General features: G+C 43.7%; 1 protein-coding gene across 1 annotated transcript in view; it reads right to left on the bottom strand.

The window, feature by feature from the left end:
• Positions 1-5759: 5759 nt before the first annotated feature.
• The window catches only part of FAM167A (family with sequence similarity 167 member A), a 127518-nt gene continuing 114762 nt past the window's right edge, over positions 5760-18515 (bottom strand). The window contains exon 3 of the mRNA XM_069236158.1: positions 5760-11250. Within this exon, the coding sequence (XP_069092259.1) occupies positions 10987-11250 (264 nt within the window). The 3' untranslated portion in view covers positions 5760-10986. The remainder of the gene's footprint in view (positions 11251-18515) is intronic.

Below are 18515 nucleotides of genomic sequence, written 5' to 3'. Positions count from 1 at the left end.
ATACTCTGAACAACTCTTCAAGTTGCCCCAGGGGCACCATGAGGAGTCCGCGAGATGGAAGCAAGAGTGCTTCTCGGGAGGTACGAGGAGAAAAGAGGCAGGAGAGAACAGCAGTGCGACATGAGGAGGAAAAGGAGACGGAGAAGACGTGGGACCCAAAACGCGAGAAGCTGACAGCACCTGCCAGGACGACACGGATGCCAGGAGGCAGGAAGCAGCGAGACCCAGCTTGAAGGACCCAGAAGCAGAGGAGACCCTATCAGAGAGTGAAGACGGAGATAAAGAACCGCCAGCTGTCGCGACACCGAGAGAAGGTGAAACTGTTCCAAGACCGAGCCACACTCCTGGAGGAGCCTGGCTACACAAGGTACAGTCATACTTCAGGAGTGGCACCGGATTAGGGAAAATAAAGGTGTGGGGTGTGATTGGGGAAGAGAGCAGGGAGTGGGAGGGGAGGCTTACGGCACCCTAAGAGCACTGTGGTGGAGCATGATACCAATGCATGCTGGACACCCCCAGTGACCCTCTACCCGTGGTTGAAGGCCCTCTTTTCTCTCACAAGCACCCCTACTTCCTTTTCTCTAAAAAAAGAAAAACCCTTTGACCCAAACTTGTGCTTGACAATGTATATGTCCCTTTTTTCTGAGGTGGCTGACGCCGGGACAAGCAGACCCAGGGAAGAGATGCCAACATTGGGGCACAGAGAATCCAGCATAAGAAAAAAGGAAATACTGGAAGGAAGTCCCAGAGAGAGATGAAAAATAAAAGACGGACATAAAAAATGTTGGTCACCAGGCCCAAGGAACAGTGGGGACAATGCATAGCCCTGCTATTTACGGGTAAGTTGCAGACGGCTTATCAAGCGGTGAATCCCAGAGGAACCCGGAGGAACAACCCCATATGAGGAGATAAAGCGAACGATACTAGAGAGACTTGGATATAACGAGGAGCACTATAGTCTGAAATTCACAAAAGAGAAATGGGGAAGCCACGATAATCCATGGGGGCTATTCTTCAGAGTCCAGGACCTAGACCTACAATAGTTAAAACCAGAAGAAACCACAAAGGAAGAACAGATCAATAAAATATTACTGGAGCAGTATCTGGAAGCACTTCCAACCTCCACCCGACAATGGATCTGACAACATCCAAAGGTCACAGTACAGGAGGCAATTGAGCTAGCTAGTGCTTTTTACCAGACAACCGAGGGTAGAGGTTTCTCGCCTCGAGGACCTCTATTACCGTAGTCTGGGGAAAGAGCTGTAACCGGGAACCCTCGACAGAGGGGAGTTCTAGAACCCTCCAGAGTACCATGACAGCCAGGAAGGGATTCAATTCACCAACCACAGTGTTGTACTTGTGCGGAATGGGGCCACATTGCTCGAAACTGCCCTCGCCGGACCCAAAGTCTTGAACCTTTGGAAGTAAGCTGGGCAAAAGGGAAAGTACTTTGTACCAACAGTGGAATATCTAAATATGTGCGTGGAGTAAAAGTGAACAGGCAGTCCGCCAATGCCTTGATAGATTCAGGGTGTCGACAGTCTGGTTAGGGCTGAAAGAGCTTCTCCCCAACAGTGGAAGAAGGGCGAAAAGATAGCCATCACATGCCTCCATTGGAAAACCAAAACCTATGCCATAGCGCAGGTGGAGGTGGATTGGGGAGGACATAGATAACTCCTTACTGTAGGCGGTATACCTGATCTAATCGAGGATCCAATTATAGGGACTGACTATAGCGGCTTCTCACTCCTATTAAACAAAGTAGTTAGTCTGGAGAGCACCCCACATTGGTTGACCGAAGCTCCCTTTCATGGGGAAAAGTTGGAAACCGATAAGGAAAGGAGGATAATGACTCACAGAGAGAAAAGGGAAATAAGAAGCAGTATAGAGTGTCTTCTCTGCCACCTATTCTTTCTTTCTCCTCCACAGCATCCAATGACGCAACTTTCCCGGGGACCTTTCAGGCTTGCCAAAGGCAAGATCCTACCCTTAGAAACAGATGGGCAGAGGTCGTCACAGCGATCCCAAAAAAGGTAGGAATATTCTTTTCCATAAAAAGGGGATTGTTGTACAGGAACGTTAAAAGTCCCAACAACTCATGCAACTCCACATTCATATGGAGCCAGGAAAACATTTACGCCTAAAACCATATTGGATTCTAGAGGCCTGACGAAAGGCCGTAGAAGAAGAGGTTAAAAAGCAGTTAAAAGCTAAGATCATAGCACTGTCTGCAAGTCCATGGTGTTCTCCTATTGTATTGGTCTCAAAATCGGATGGCTCGATCAGATTTTGCATAGATTTTCGCCAACTAAACTCCATTTCTACTTCTGATACTTACCCTATGCCTCGGGTGGATGAAATGGTTGAACGACTAAGATCGCCCAAATACCTCAACAAATTGGATCTTACAAAAGGTTATTGGCAAATTCGTTTGTCCCCTAGAGATCGCGAGAAAACCAGTTTTGCTACCCCATCTGGGCTCTATCATTTCAGGGTCATGCCTTTTAGACTACATGGGGCCCCGGCTGCATTCCAAAGGTTGATGGACCGACTACTTAGGGTCCATGGGACACATGCTGCCGCCTACCTTGACGATATTGTCATTTTTAGTCCCACATGGGATTCTCACCTCCAACACCTGAAAGTGGTTTTGATGATGATCCGGGAAGCAGGGCTGACTGCAAACCCCAGTAAACGCCAGGTGGCGCAAGAGTCCATCCAATATCTAGGTTATGACATCAGGAACGGTTGTATAAGACCGCAGGTAGACAAAGTAAAAGCAATTAAAGTGATCCCAGAACCCACCACAAAGAAACAAATTTGATCCTTTTTAGGACTAGTTGGATATTACCGTAGATTCTTTCTGCATTTTTCAGATAAAGCAGCCCCTCTTACTGATCTGTTACAAAACAAAAGATCCAATAAAATAACATACCTAACAAACTCACAAAGAAAGAGTTTTGACAATCTCAAGGATGTATCATGTACTGATCCCGTTCTCAGGTGCCCAGACTTTTCCAAACCCTTTGTCTTGCAAACAGACGCCTCTAGCCTAGGATAGGGAGCTGTCTTTCTGCAACCAGACACCTCAAGTGACCTACATCCGGTAGTATATATAAGCCGGAAACTGTTGCCCTGAGAACAGATATACCCCGCCATAGAGAAAGAGTATTTATGCATCAAATGGGCGAAAGAAGCATTCCAATATTATCTACTGGGTCGGTCCTCATGGATCACGCCCCTTTGACATGGCTTGCCCGCAATAGCGACACTAATACCATAATCTTACGTTGGTTCTTAGCATTGCAACCCTTCTCTTTTCAGACCATCCATCTTCCAGGGAGGAAACAAATTACTGCCAACTTCCTGTCCCGGACTCCTGGTCCCTCATGGCCCGATCGGCCATGCCTGGAAGGGGAGTCATGTAACGGAGTGGCTACAGAACACACAGAGAAAGTCGGCTATACGCCAAGCAACTCTTCAAGTTGCCCCGTGAGCACCACGAGGAGTCTGCGAGACAGAAGCAAGGAGGAGCGCATCCGGGGAAGTACGAGGAGAAAAGAGGCAGAGGAGAACAGCAGCGCAATGTGGATAAGAAGACGGAGAAGACGCTGGACCCGAAACGCGAGAAGCTGACAGCACCCGCCAGGAAGACACAAATGCTGGGAGGCAGGAAGCAGCGAGACCCAGCATGAAGGACCCAGAAGCAGAGGGGACCCTGTCGGAGAGTGAAGACGGGGAGGAAGAACCGCCAGCGGTCACGACGCCGAGAGGAGGTTAAACTATTCCAAAAGCAAGCCACGCTCCTGGAGGAGCATGGCTACACAAGGAGTGGCACTGGATTAGGGAGAATAAAGGGGAGGGGTGTGAGTGGGGGGGGGACGCTCACAGCACCCTAAGAGCACGGTGGTGGAGCATGATGGCAATGCATCCTGGACACCCCTAGAGACCCTTTACCTGTGGTTGAAGGCCCTCCTTTCTCTCACGAGCACCCCTACTTTCGTTTCTCTAAAAAAAGAAAAACCCATTGAGCCAAACTCGTGCTTGACAACGTGTCCCTTTTTTCCAATGTGGCTGACGCCGGGACAAGCAGACCCAGGCAGGAGACGCCAACATCGGGGCACAGAGAATCCAGCATAAGAAACAAGGAAATACTGGAAGGGAGTCCCAGAGAGAGAAGTAAAAGAAAAGACGGACATAAAATCTGGGTCACACAGACAGGGAATTGAAAAAAAAACAGAAACCTAATAATAATAAACAGAAGGAGCAACCCAAAAACCCGGCTGTTGACAGGGAAACCGCCACAGTACCTTAATGCCTTCTCAAGTGTTTCCATATGTTCCTGGTTATGGGCATTTATGCTAATCTGTTTCGTATGACTTGCCATATATTCTTCTGATGTTCCTTTTATGGGCATTCTGGGAACCTTATGCTAACCTGTTTTTTATGAATTGCCATGTATTTTCTAATGTTCCTGGTATGGGCATTTATGAGGTTCTGATGATGTGCATTACTGTAGTAATGTTTTCCTGACTACTGCTTTTGTTGCAGAATAATAAGCAACCTATGTGTTGTATGTGACTACTGCTGATGTCTGCAGAGTAACAGTACTGTGTAATGTTCTGACAATTGCTTAGGTAGCAGGGTATTACTGACGTGTTTGGTCTAGTAATGTTGTGTACAATACAGTTTATTTTTATAAAACTCTGTGTTGTCTTTCCTTTGTGGTGGGGATAGTGTGTCATGTTTGTTGTGTGTGTTGTGCAAACACTTTACACATTGCCTCTGGGATAGGCCTGACTGCTCATGCCAAGCTACCAAGGGGTGAGCAGGGGTTATGTTGGGTGTGTAACTCTCTCGCCCTGACTAGAGTGGGTGAGTTCTGCCTCGCTTAGGTGCATACGCTAGCCAACCAGAAACCCCATTTCTAACAGTGTCTATGGAGGGGACATGAGGTGGAAGAAGAGCTCCAGTGAGGGACTCGAGGTTCCTGTGGCACCGACAGAGAAAAGTGCGTTATAAGCCAAAAACAATCAACACCAAAGATAAAACTAGGGGGCATATTTACGAAAAATGACGCTACACACAGTTCAGGGCCTTTTCCTGTGCCCCTTAACGCCCCCCCTAACTCCACCATGTGTGCGCTGTATTTAAAATACGGCGCACCATGGCGGTAGTTAGGGGACTAGCATCAGAATTTTTTACGCTAGTCCGGTGCTTTGCAGGACTAGCATAAAAAAATCTGACGCTAATCCTGCAAAGCACCCAGAAGCCCATTGTAATCAATGGAAGCCTCCTTTTAATGCCTGCTCTGAGCAGGTGTTAAAAGCAACGAAAAAAATGGTGCAAGGAAATCTCGAGGATTTCCTTGAGTTATTTTTTTGACGTGGGCGTAATGTTGCGCAAAGGGTTACAAAGTGGTGCAATGCATGCACCCCGCCACTTTGTAAATATGTTGTGGTGTTTGTGGTCTTCTAATGCCACATTAGCTTTAAAAAAATGACGCTAATGTGGTGTTGGAATGGCACTAGGGGCTCTTAAATATGCCCCTAAATTCAACTGTGAAAGAAGTTAATGTTTATTTTGTTCTCAGGCCTCTGAACCATCGGTATGTTCACTACGTAAGACAATTGTTAATGAGAAAATGTGCCATATTTACTCAGTGTGATTTTTGAATAAGGAATAATGATTCCATATATAGTAACTACTTATGGTACAGCATGGACAACAGTTATATTGAAAAAAACTCTTTGCTATGCTTGGTGGTTAGTCCAAACTTTATTTTTGTGCTTACAATAACAAAATCATGATCCACTCTCGTGTTTCTCAATGTGAAAAGGGTGGTTATGCTTACTAAACAACATTTTACTCATAAAAACACCTTGATAGGCCAGCTCCTTCAGTAACGTCATACGTTCTTAGCATCACCAGAAAGTAGAACCTGTAATTAAGAGGCATCTATGTTGCCATGGTTATTGGACAACTAGAAACACTGCTTTTCTCCATCAGAAATGTCCCAGCAGCAGTGCACGAAAACTCCAGCTGTATAGCGCAAGACTCTAAAAAGGAGGTTATTGTGGAAACAAATCAGGCCATCCTTTGCAGTCTATTGGTATTGTTGCACCACAGGTAGGTTTAAGCAAATGTAGGAGCTTTGTTCTATTGAATGTTGAATGTTAGAGCAGCTGTCCTCTTGTTTGTGCAATGGCCAGATGTGTGGGCATAACAGTGCAGGCCTGTGATTGATTACCTGCTATGAAGATACACCACAATGTATATATAGTCAACATTCATAAGGCCATGTTGTCTAAGTCCCAACCAGCAGCATTACCCCCACTGCACTAGTGGTCAAAGAAATAATCTGTAGGTGCTATGGTTAAGGTACAAACTAGTTCTTTTTGACACACATCTGCTAGTGTTAAAGTATGCAGCTGCAACCTGTTGTGCTGCTGTGCAAACTAAGCAGTATTAGAACATTGGAATGTTGCGTGCTCCATTGAGGACAATGAAGTAGCTCCAGGCTTTTAATGGTTGTTAAAAGCTCAGAGCTCCAAAAATTCCAATGTTTGTCTTTCACAGCTGTTGCTGAGAACAAAGGTCCACTGAGCCCAAGGGGATTTCAACCCCCACGGGCTCCGTGAGGCCTTTGTTTTAAGAATTAGAACATTCTACCTTCTAGGGGCAGAATGTTCTAATAGCCGTATAGCCCACTGTTGCTGGGCTATACCAGTGATTAAAGGCCCGCTCCCTTGTTAAAGGTCCTCACCTTCGGCTCAGGCCTTTAACGCTGGAGAGGGCCTTTAATGGCCGGTATAGCCTTTAAGGCTATATTGGAACACTGGAGTGTTGGGAGCTGCACTGAAGACAATGGAGTAGCTCCAGGCTTAAAATGGCAGGTACAAGTCTGGAGCTCCAACATTTCAATGTTTGTCTTCATGTTATCCCCTTTTTAATTTAGAACATTCTACCCTTAGTGGGTGGAATGTTCAAACAGAGTTATAGCCCTTCTGCCTCCGGCTATACCAGTTGTTAAAGGTCCGCTCCCTCGTTATGGGACCTCACCTGCAGCTCGGGCATATAACTTGGGCTCAGGGCCTATAACAACCAGTACACCCCTTCACAGCAGGATAGAAGGCTATAGGATAATCATCATTTTTCAATAAATGTTAAATATTACAACACAAAAAACTATAATCAAATACAATCACAACGGAAAGGCCTTAAATATTAATAATGGCACTGAGTGATATTTGGAATGTTAAGGGATCCTGCCTTTACAATTACCATGGTATACTTGGTTGTTGGATGCATCACTCTACGATATTATCACTCGGATTTAACCCAGATTGCCTGGCATACATTTCACCAGTGTGCCCAAACAGGGCATTGTCTTATCCCTTGGTTACAATGGAGGTGATGTGAAGAGATTTTATTGTCTCATCAAGGATGGTAATCAAGAATCTTCTGTCTCTCCGGCAGGTTCCAGTTAAGTTACACTTAAGGCCAAGACTGCAACAGGTACCCCTTTATCTCAATATCAAGGAATTTGAGAGGTAAATACTGTGAATTGATGTAAGAAGAACATCTTATTAAAGCACTGAATCTATTATCCCCAGACATGAGGCAACAGCGGGCATTTAAACATCCCTGAACAAACTACACTTTGCACTATGTGCTCGCACTGTTGACAATAATACATGCAAATAACATTGTGCCCCGTTTGCATTCGTTAGTGCCTTAGTTTATGTGTGTTATGCTCATGGTTACCACCAGGAAGACTCTGGTGCTAAGAGTAATACAAAAACGCCCATAAGGCATTCTAATGCTCATTTCTCAAACAAGGGAGTATCCTCAAAAATAAAATGCTCCCACAAATCGAACCATGTCCCAAATAGCTCTGAGTCAGCAGATGAGCCAAGTGAAACCCCGAGCGAGACCGCTCCCTGGGGGGATTCTGAAATTCTTCAATTTCCCTCTTTCTGAAACTCTTAAATTTCTCTCTTTCTGAAATTTTTAAATTTCCCTGTTTCTTTCTGTCTTTTTCTATGTTGGATTCCTTCCTTCTTTACATCCTTTATGCACCTTTTCATGTCCCTTCATCCATCCATCATTCTGTATTTTCCATCCATTCCTCCTTCTCCCTATCCTGCTTTTCCTTTCTCTTCCTTCCTTGTTCATCCATCATCTAGTCTTCTTTCTCACCCTCCTTTCCAACCATCTCTGGAATCTTCCATCTCTTTATTAATTCATGCATTCACTTTCCACCCTTCCTGCTCTCCACCATGCTTGCTCCCACTGCAAGAGGTGCTGTTAAACAACCTCTCTTTGGAGACCCGGGACTCCGAGCAAAAGCAAAGGAGTCATAAATAAGAATGTAAATATTTTGTTTTACCTAGAACTGTCCAGTGGCACACTCAGTCCCCCACACTCCCACCATTCAAGCTGCTAAAGTGATAGGGCGGGGTTCAATGACCCCCCCTTAGGGTCAATAATGCCATTTGTTGTGCACAAACCTAAAGAATGGAGGGACTGCTGAGGTGGAAAGTTGTGATACTGAGCAAATTAACTGTGAAGTATGCTAGACCGATAGTAACATGAAGAATCCGATCATACACAAGTAGCTCACTTCAAACCCTTTAACGAGTGCATTTCATCACTGTGTTGTCGGTGGATAAGCAAGATATCCAGCAAAAAGAAATACAGGGATATTTGCTTTTTGGGTGTTCTTTATGTCTAGGTTGGTGACTTCCACCATATATATTTTTGCAGTAAAGCTGATCATCTAAAAATAGGTTAAACCTCTAGATTTTCATCTTTGCTTGAAAGTTCTCTGTGGCAAAGTTCTTTCTCTGTGGAAGATTGAGTTCCCTTTGTTCATGCCATGATTGTCCCACTGTGGTACAGGCACAGGTGTGAATTTGGAAATTATACTTTGTCCATGTTGATCCAAAGACGTGCACCTTGCACATCTGCATTGAGCAGAATTCTACAGTTTGGCTGTTGGTTGGTGGCAAGTGAAAGAATTGCATTTCAGCCAATTTGGGCAACGTTGACCATCTTGAAAAGATGAATTGGCTCTACAGCTGTTTGTCAAACAGTATGAAAGTATATCCAGGGCCGGGCTGGAAACCAAAATCTGTCCTAAAAAATGTTCAAACCAGCCCCACACTGCAAAAGGCAGCGACTAGAATGGATCATAGGGACTTGGTTGGGTCAGGGCAACCCACCTTGTTCTGAAATTAGCCCCCTAGGCCATGAGCCAAAATACCAGGGTGGCAAGAAAAATGCCAGGGTGGCAGAATGTCCAGTCAGGCCCTAAGTAGATTTCATATGGGTGAAAGACCCTTTTTATGCGAGGAGCTGAAAATTCCTCAGACGGATTATTTTTCCAGCTCGTTTGTGGAGGCACCGCACTGTAGTAATCCATTGCTAGCTTTGTACCCTTCTGCTGCTGCAGAGTTTACGTCCTAGATGGCACAAATGAGATCCACTATCTTCTCCATCCTCAGACAGCGCTGGCACTACAAAGCTCCACCCCTTTCAGCAAGGCCGAGCCCCCTCCAAGGCCCCTTCCCCTTCCCCCTAAGGTTGTCCGGTGTGCTTACATTTTAAAGTGCTTAGAATACTAGTGCACATATTATATACAGCCAGTAAATTAACCGTTAGTGCTCCTATCACACTGTTAAGGCGTACTGCCCCATGTGTGTCAAAGAATGTGCAACAGGGATTTACCATATGGGAAGTGTGCTCAGAAGTGGCATGGGACAAACAACAAGGATGTAAGCCCATGTGATCAGGTTATGTTAGTCACAGACGGCCCAGAAGTACATTACTTGAAATGTACATGTAGAAAGTATATTTCAATAAGCTTTACCCTGATAGGGGCCTGTATATGGGAACCCAAGGGGGCTGGAGCATGAATATATGATGTCACTCTTTGTATCTTGCAATATTATACTTATGAAAACTATTCCAACATCCAATGTAAAATAAATTAGATCAACTCAAGTATGAGGCTCCTTGCCTCAAGTGATTTTTGGTTGCACTGTTTTGCATGTGCTTCCTGTTTTCTATTGATTTGACCTCGTCACTTTCCATTGGAGCCCCCTCAAATGTCCATGCCAAATAAATTCTCTACTTATTGAGCAATCTGTTCAAATCCTAGTACTGGCGTTTCATTCGGCAACTCAGCAAATCGGTGATCCCACGTCCACTATTCTTTGCAGTCCAGCCAACTTGACCTAACATTTTTAAAGCCAACCAGTGATGATGTTTCCTAATCCTTTTCCAATTCAATTGCTCAAAAACATATAACTAGCATCTTGTTAAGAGCATGATATTACTAAAAAAACTGCATGCCCGTGGTTGTCTAACTAGTCATGCCTCTGTCTGTGTCACCAACTTCCTACACTGTTTCTTAGCATCTACGAGGTTAATTTCATTTGACATGACATCTACTACATGGAATTTGATCTGTGATCGCCTATTACTCGCTGGATGATAGCACCAGCAAGAGGTTGGTGTTTCTTCAGACAGTTAGATTATTTGTTGCTCTCAGAAACTTGGAAAAATACATTAAGTTTTCCATCTATGACAGCTGCTCTTGTCACCTCGTTTTTTATTTTTTTAGGACCCTCCCTGCTTTTTTCCTGCTGCCTTATTGCAGGGCCTGTGCAATGGCTTTTGCCACCCTTGGCAAAGTGAAGATTTGCCACCTCATCCCTGTCCGGCTCCTACCACTGCTGCCCTGCTGGCAGCTCCCACCAAGTCCCCCCTCATCCTATAATTAACTGTTGTGGGAAGGGCCTATTTTAAACTTCCGGTTATCTATAGTTGACTGGCCTGGGAAGGGGGAGCACTTTACTTTAGGGGTATACAGAGTGATAAAGAAGTCCACTGAGCCACCACGTCTTTGCCGCCTCAAATTTTCTCTGCGTCGTGGCATGATGGGACTTCCTGCTCCGCTCCCCACTTTCGTCACTTCCTCTAGCAGAGTGAAAACCGCCGGGTGTTGATGTTCATCTTGGTGACACCGATGAGCTTCAGCGGGGTGGAGAGGCTGAACGAGTTCATGAGGGGGAAGTCGCAGAACAGGTCGGAGAGCTCGTCCCTCTCCTCCAGCTCGTAGGTGGCGTCGTTAAGCATCTTCCGGTGCAAGTGGCACGTCTGCTCGATCTTCAGCTTGTTGATGTCGCTGCGCAGGCGCATCAGCTGCCTGGCCAGCTGCTGGTCTTGCAGTCGCATTTCTGTCTAGAAGGTGACGAGAGAGGTTAACAATTGAGAAATGGCAACATTTTAGCTTCATGAAGATTCTCCTAGAATGCATTCCAAATGTCAACATACAATAATCAACCTTCACTTTTGCTAACAATTTAAAACAATCTTTGGTGTGTAACAATGAAGGAACCCAGGGGTAACAAGTCTTTAGCCGGTTTCCCCCCGGGTGGCTTCGCACATTGGAGCAGGCCACGAATGAGAGCAGGTTAGCGGTGGAAGGGGGCGTGGCTTCAGGAAAGGTTCTATAGTTAGGTGATTAGAGCGGAAAGACCCTCGTGAGGCGATGCCAGGAGGGGTCATATTGTCGTGTGAAGTTTTTTAGTTTCAGTCAGGTAGGCAGGCAGTTTTTTGTAAGTTATAAGTCACCATTTTTTCTGAATAGTTATGGATATTAATGGCAATGTACGGGAAGCAATAAGAATGTTATGTGAGGCTGGCAGGGAAGATTTATTGTAACCGGGTGTACTGGGTGAGGCCTGGGTCGGTTTGGAAAGGCCCAAGAGGAAGGCTGCAGGTGGCGTAACAGCAGCAGTACTTGCCTGTTTCCCAGAAGGGAATAAATTAAAAGCAAAATCGATAAGTAAAATAAAATGCAAAGGTTTACCTCTAAAAGAGCGAGGGCTCAGGAGTCTTCATGTTAAACATGTGAAGGTGGCGGGCTGTTCTCCTGAGAAGAATTTAGCACGTGAGGCAGAGCGGGAAACAACAACTGCAAAGGGTCTCCCTCACAATAAAGAGGCAGGCCCTCGGGGGAGGGGCTCGGCGTAAAGAGTCAGTTACAGGTACACAGTCCATAGGGAACTGTGTTACTAAGAAGCAAGGTAATGAGAAGGAGATACATGCAAAAAAGTCAACCTGTGACAAGGAAACACAAGGTGATAAAAGTGAAAATAATGAGGTGCAGGTTGAAAAGCTAGAAGACAATGGTGATAAGACTATAAATAAGAGGCTGCCATATATGGGAATTGCCATGCCTTTGGGCTCTCATATATCAGAAAAAAACAAGAACAGGATATGGAAGCATGAGTTTGTAGACGTCTTCAAATTATTACATAGGGATACACAAGCAAAGGAAGGCTCTAAGGAAGGAGAGTGGGAACTAGCTAGAAGGCCAAGGGTCCCCAAAACAATTGAAAACAGGACATCTGATTTTTGATATATGCAAGCCTATACTGTGAACGGCATCAGGACAGAGCAGTGGCTATTTTTAAATATATTGATATCATATGAAAAGCACAAATGCATTTTGGTGGGTATGCTTGGTTGAGCTACGATGAAGAGCTCAGGGCCAGTGTTAGTTGAAATAATGATATGCCCTGGGGAGACGTAGACTCTGAGTTGTGGCCACAATGGATGTCATCAGCACTGCCCCCAGCCACGGCCCATACAGCTAGTGGTTTACCAATAAGTTACCGGTCTTTTCAACTTCGTCCCGCCCAAGCTGGGGCGGGGTGGAAAAGGGCAAACATCCTATGCATCATCCTGCTGGAATTGTAGCAGGGGATTTTGCAGTAGACAATTTTGCCATTATAAACATGAGTGTACACTCTGCGGGGGCAAACATGCACTCACTCAATGTTTTGCAGCCTCAAATTCAGTGGGGAGCAATTTAGAATGCAAAAGGGTCAACACTTTCAATTTATGCAGAAAGACTCATACCCCAATTAGGTTTGAGGTATTAGAGCAGTGGCTGGGCAGTTACCCAGATAGAGAGGCAGCATCCAAACTCTTCTGGGGTTTCAAATGTGGTTTTAAGATCAGTTATCAAGAGCCAAGGCTAAGAAGATGGGCAGATAATCTTAAATCAGCAAAATAATTAATAGATATTGTAAAGCGTAAGCTAGATTCGGAGTTAAAAGCAGGCAGGATTGCTGGCCCATTTTCACAATGGCCTCTACATAATCTTATTGTTTCCCCATTGGGCGTTGTGCCTAAGAGAACATCAGGTGAGTATAGACTTATACATCATTTGTCTTGGCCAGAGGGTCAATCAGTAAATTATTTTATTTCACATTTAGATGGTAGCGTATCTTATGCCTCAGTCGACGATGCTCTTAAATTGGTAAGAACAGCAGGAAGAGCTGCGGTCATGGCAAAGAGTGATATTCAATCTGCATTCAGATTATTACCTATACACCCTGATGACTTTTAATGACTTGGTATGCAATTTAGAGGCACTTCTTAAGTAGATAAAGTCATTCCAATGGGGGTGGGGTTCAATATCATGTGCCTTGTTTGAAACATTTAGTACTTTTCTACAATGGAATTTTACAAAAGTGAGCGGTCACAAACTTGTATGCCATTATCGAGATGATTTCCTTTTTGTTGGGGAAAGAAACACTAAGAATTGTTTTAAAGCATTACAGAACTTTCAGGACATGACACAACAGCTTGGTGTACCATTGGCCCCAGAAAAAACAGAAGGCCTGTGTACTAGGTTGACATTCTTGGGGATTGAAATTGATACTATAGAAATGATAGCTAGGATTCCTGCTGCAAACGTACAAGAGATAAAGTCATTTTTTATGTCAGTGATTAATAGGAAGAAATTGGAGCTTCGGAAGGTGCAGAAATTGCTAGGATATTTAAAGTTCACATTCAGAGTTGTCAGGGCAGGTAGGACCTTTTGTAGGTGCCTGGGTCTGGCCATGTCTGGTGCGTCTCTACCACATCATCGGGTAAGAATTTCGATGGCAATCAGAGCTGATCTTGTTGTATGGCTGAAGTTTCTTGAAGATTTCAATGGTTTCTCACTGTATTTCATGGAGGAAGATTTATTATGGCAAATTCAAATTTACTCTGATGCAGCAGGTGCCAAAGGCTTTGGCATATTTTGGGAAGGACGTTGGTGTGCTGAGAGTTGGCCAGATTATTGGTTGGCACAAGGGCGCAGTATCGCATTTTTAGAACTATTCCCCTTGATTGTGGCTCTATATGTATGGGGTGAGGAATTTCAAAACTCTAATGTTTAATGTTGATAATAAACCAGTGGTTGATTTAATAAACATACAGAAAGCGAGAGATTTAAAAGTGTTGCGTATATTAAGAGTTTTTATGTTAAAGTGTTTGCAGCTGAATATTGTATTTAAGTCTAGACACGTTCCTGAAGCAATGAATAATATTGCAGATGCTCTGCCTCTTTTTAATTGGCAGAAGTTTCGAAACCTGGCACCGGGTGCAGACTACAGCAAGACTCAGATCCCGCAGAGTTTTGGGCATGGGGGAGTGAGAATAGTGGAGTTAGTAGAGAATTCATTAGTTGCATCCACCAGAAGAAGTTATCGGCAAGCTTGGAATGAATTTCTAAAGTTTGGCAACGATAAACAATGTACTGGAGCTATGATTTCTAAAGAGGTAATCTTAGATTTTGTGTTACATTTGATAGACAAAGGCTTGTCGCACACCACAATTTCAGGTAAATTAGCAGGAATTTCTTTTTATAGTCAGTTATGGTTGGCGCATGATCCTGTTGAGAGCTTTTTGGTTAGAAACTTTGAAAGGGTTGGAGTAAGGAACACAAGAGCACAACATGGTTAAGAGAACCAATAACTTTTCAACTTTTGCAGAAACTGTTACTTCAGCTATCCTTTTGTTGCTATGATAAGCCTGAGACTTCTTTGTTTATGCTATGCATGTTATGGTTATTTTTTGGAGCATTTGGAGCTTCAGAACTATTAGGTCTGAGATGGCAGGGAGGACTTCGGAGTGATGATGTGGTCACTGAATATACACGGACAAGAATTGGGTTAAAAACATCCAAAACAGACCAGTTAGGTAGAGGGAAAATGGGTATGGTTAAATAAAAGTGGTTTGGATGGTTGTTGTCCAGTTGAGGAATGGAATTATTTTCATAGCAGAAGAGTGAACAAATCGAGTGAAATTTTTTGCCATGCAAACGGTAAACAAATTTCTATTGCTAATTTGTTAGCAGTATTGAGATTAGTATTAAAGCAAATAGGTAGGGACCCCAGACTTTATGTGACACATTCTTTTCGAATTGGAGCAGCCACTGAGGCAGCAAGATTGGGTTTGTCATGGTCAGAGATAAAAAGAATTGGAAGATGGAAATCAAATTGTTGCGAGAAATATGTCAGAAAATAAACATGTTTTCATATAATAATTTTTGTTAATAGACTCCCCCCCTTTTTTTCTTTCAGTATTAGGTTCTGTACATGGTCCTTTGTCAATAAAAATAAATACGTGGATAGTTGGACATTCCTTCATAAAATGGGGAGCATTGTATGCAGAACAACAAATTTATGGCTGTTCTCTCGGACTTCCAAGTTCAAGACATGAGGTTTTATGGAAAGGAAAGAGTGGGATGCGTTGGGGGAGTCTGCTGCCTACTTTAGCAGAGCTCTGTTCGATTAGATGATGTCCGGATATGTTAGTCATACATCTAGGCGAAAAACGATCTAGTACAATTATCTGGTCTAACTCTGATACAACAAATGAAAGTGGATGTATCTGTGATAAAAAATAATTGGGGGTTCATGTTTAATCTGGACAGAATTTTTACCCCGGAAACAGTGGAAAGGTGCAAAGAATCATTTGACAATTGATAAGGCAAGAAGGAAATGAGCATTTTTTGTTCCAACCTAGGTATTACAGTACTAAACCACAAAAATATTGTTGAAAGTGATGCAAGTCTGTTTCATTCTGATGGTGTTCATCTATCAAGATTGGAGCAAGTTTATTATTTATTGGAATTGAGGGAATTGTTTGAAAAATTAAGGAATACAAAATTATCGTGTTCCAGTTGAATGCTTAAAATCAGTCTACACTCACATTTTGGTGGGGCAGGAAAACTCTTCGGTTTTCCTGGGTGGCAGTTTTTTGGGTGGAGGTGGACAGTCTGGAACAGGCTTATCCATCCCTCTGCAGTGGGGAGGACAGGACACAGGGGAGGGGAAGACTAAACGACGTGCTTTTGAACAACACTATAGCAGATCATTTGGAGATGAATGAAGGAAGAATGGGAAAAGGTGAAAGAAAATGGGGGTTCTTTCTTGAAGCAATATTTGAACAAATTGGGGGCTTTAAGGGTGGGGGAATGGTTAGACATTTGGGGCCTGATTACAACTTCAGCGGAGGGGATTACTCTGCCTCAAATGTGACGGATATCCCACTGGCCAAATTACGAGTCCATTATATCCTATGGAACTCTACATACGAAGGCCAGATATCCGTCACATTTGGGATTGAGTAATCCCCTCCGCCGAAGTCGTAATCAGGCCTTTGATGTATTAGCGAGGTTGAATTAATTACAATGCTTGTATTGATAAATTTGATGCTACATTACCTGTCTTTATAAAGTCGCCTTTTTTGCTACATTAAATAAAGGAGTGGAATGTGATTTATTGTGCGATGAAGGGACCCAGGGGGAACAAGGCTTTAGCCGGTTTCCCCCTGGGTGGCTTCGCACATTGGAACAGGCCACGAATAAGAGCAGGTTAGTGGTTGGAGGGGGCGGGGTGTAGGGCAAGGTTCTATAGTTAGGTGATTAGAGCGGAAAGACGCTTGTGAGGCGGTGCCAGGAGGGGTCATATTGTCCTGTGGCCCACCCATATGTTAAGAATATGCTAAATTTATGAGGTAGTTAATTTTGAAGATCCAATGTATACTTAAGTTGTTATGATGTTTGAGCTATTACATTTTTGCCACGATAAGCCAGGTTGTAGTCTTGTTTGCTCTTTTGTCAGACTTTTTAGCAGGTAGTTTTTTGGGTGGAGGTGGACAGTCTGGAGCGGGCTTATCCTTCCCTCGGCAGGAGTGAGGACAGGACACAGGGGAGGGGAAGACTAAAAGATGTGCCTTTGAACAACACTATGGCAGATCACTTGGGGATGCATGATGGGGGGAGACTGTGACATTGGGTAATGCAACTAAAAGGCGGTGAATGAAGAAAGAATGGGAAAAGGTGGAAGAGAATGGGTTTTTTTCCTGGAAGCTATGTTTGAGCAAATTGGGGACTTTAAGGGTGGGGGGAATGGTTAAACATTTGATGTATTAGCAAGGTTGAATTAATTAAAATGCTTGTATTGATAAATTTGATGCTTCATTACCTGTCTTAATAAAGTGGCCTTTTTTGCTACACTAAATAAAGGAGTGGAATGTGATTTATTGTGCGATTGTGCGTGCTCTGCCCATGCACGCGAGGGAAACAACTGCAATAGCTGGTGACCAAATGGTCAACCAGACCCAGAGTGCACAACCTCTGGGCTTAAAAGGTTGTGCACTCTGGCCTGGTTGACCATTTGATCACCAGTTATTGCAAACAGTTTAGCTTCAGTCACGTTTCATTTAATTGCGTAGTTTTGTGTGAGGATGGACATTTGTAAAAGGATGACATACAAATCTCTTGTTTTTAAAGCTATAAATAGGGGTGTACACCTCATAATGTGGAATGCAAATCTGTAATTTTTACAAGGACACGTTTGCCCTAAAAATTAGTATGAGAAACAAAATTGCCGCAAACAACAGCAACTCACATTATGGTTGTTCTTATTGTTCCCGCACTTAATTTTTACCAGAAACGGCGGGTAATTATGTGACTGACATAATTTCAGGAATTTTATGCAACAACTATAACACGAAATTCCCAAAATTACTCACATCATGCCTGCATATTTTACGTTTCACCCAGGCCTACTTATAAATAGTCATTTGAAACCAGTCAAGTAAATTTTTTATGGAAAGTCTTCAGTACTTCACCATTTCAAAAGAAAATGCATACTTATACACTACAATTCATCAATAGAATCTCAAAATACAAGAGTAAAGAAATATAAGAATCTTAAAATATAATCTTGTAAATCGTGGAAGCCTGCTGTAACTCTGTAAAACTAAGGCCCATACTTAACAGAAGGTGGTGCGGCGCGGTGCTGCGCCAAAATTGGCAGCGCCACGCTGTGTCACTTTAGAAACGCACGGATGTGCCGTATTTATTAGATTACGGCGCACCCCTGTGTTACCCCCTGCGCTGGCGCTAAATTAAGCTGCCTAGCGCCAACGCAGGCATCCTTGCACCATCGTGCAAGGATGTCTTCTTTGAGGGGGTTGATTGTTTATGTGCGGGAAGGTGTCCCTTCCTACACATAAACAGTCACTAATGATGATTTGGCAGTTCTGTGTGTGCTGCAGAATGCAGAACACATAGAAGTGCCAAATTGTCATTTTGAATGATTGTTGATATGGAGGAAGGGACACCTTCCTGCACATAAACAATAATTTCTGGC

The sequence above is a fragment of the Pleurodeles waltl genome, chromosome 5, assembly GCF_031143425.1.
Source record: "Pleurodeles waltl isolate 20211129_DDA chromosome 5, aPleWal1.hap1.20221129, whole genome shotgun sequence".
NCBI lineage: Eukaryota > Metazoa > Chordata > Amphibia > Caudata > Salamandridae > Pleurodeles > Pleurodeles waltl.
This window is presented reverse-complemented; position numbering and strand designations above follow the sequence as displayed.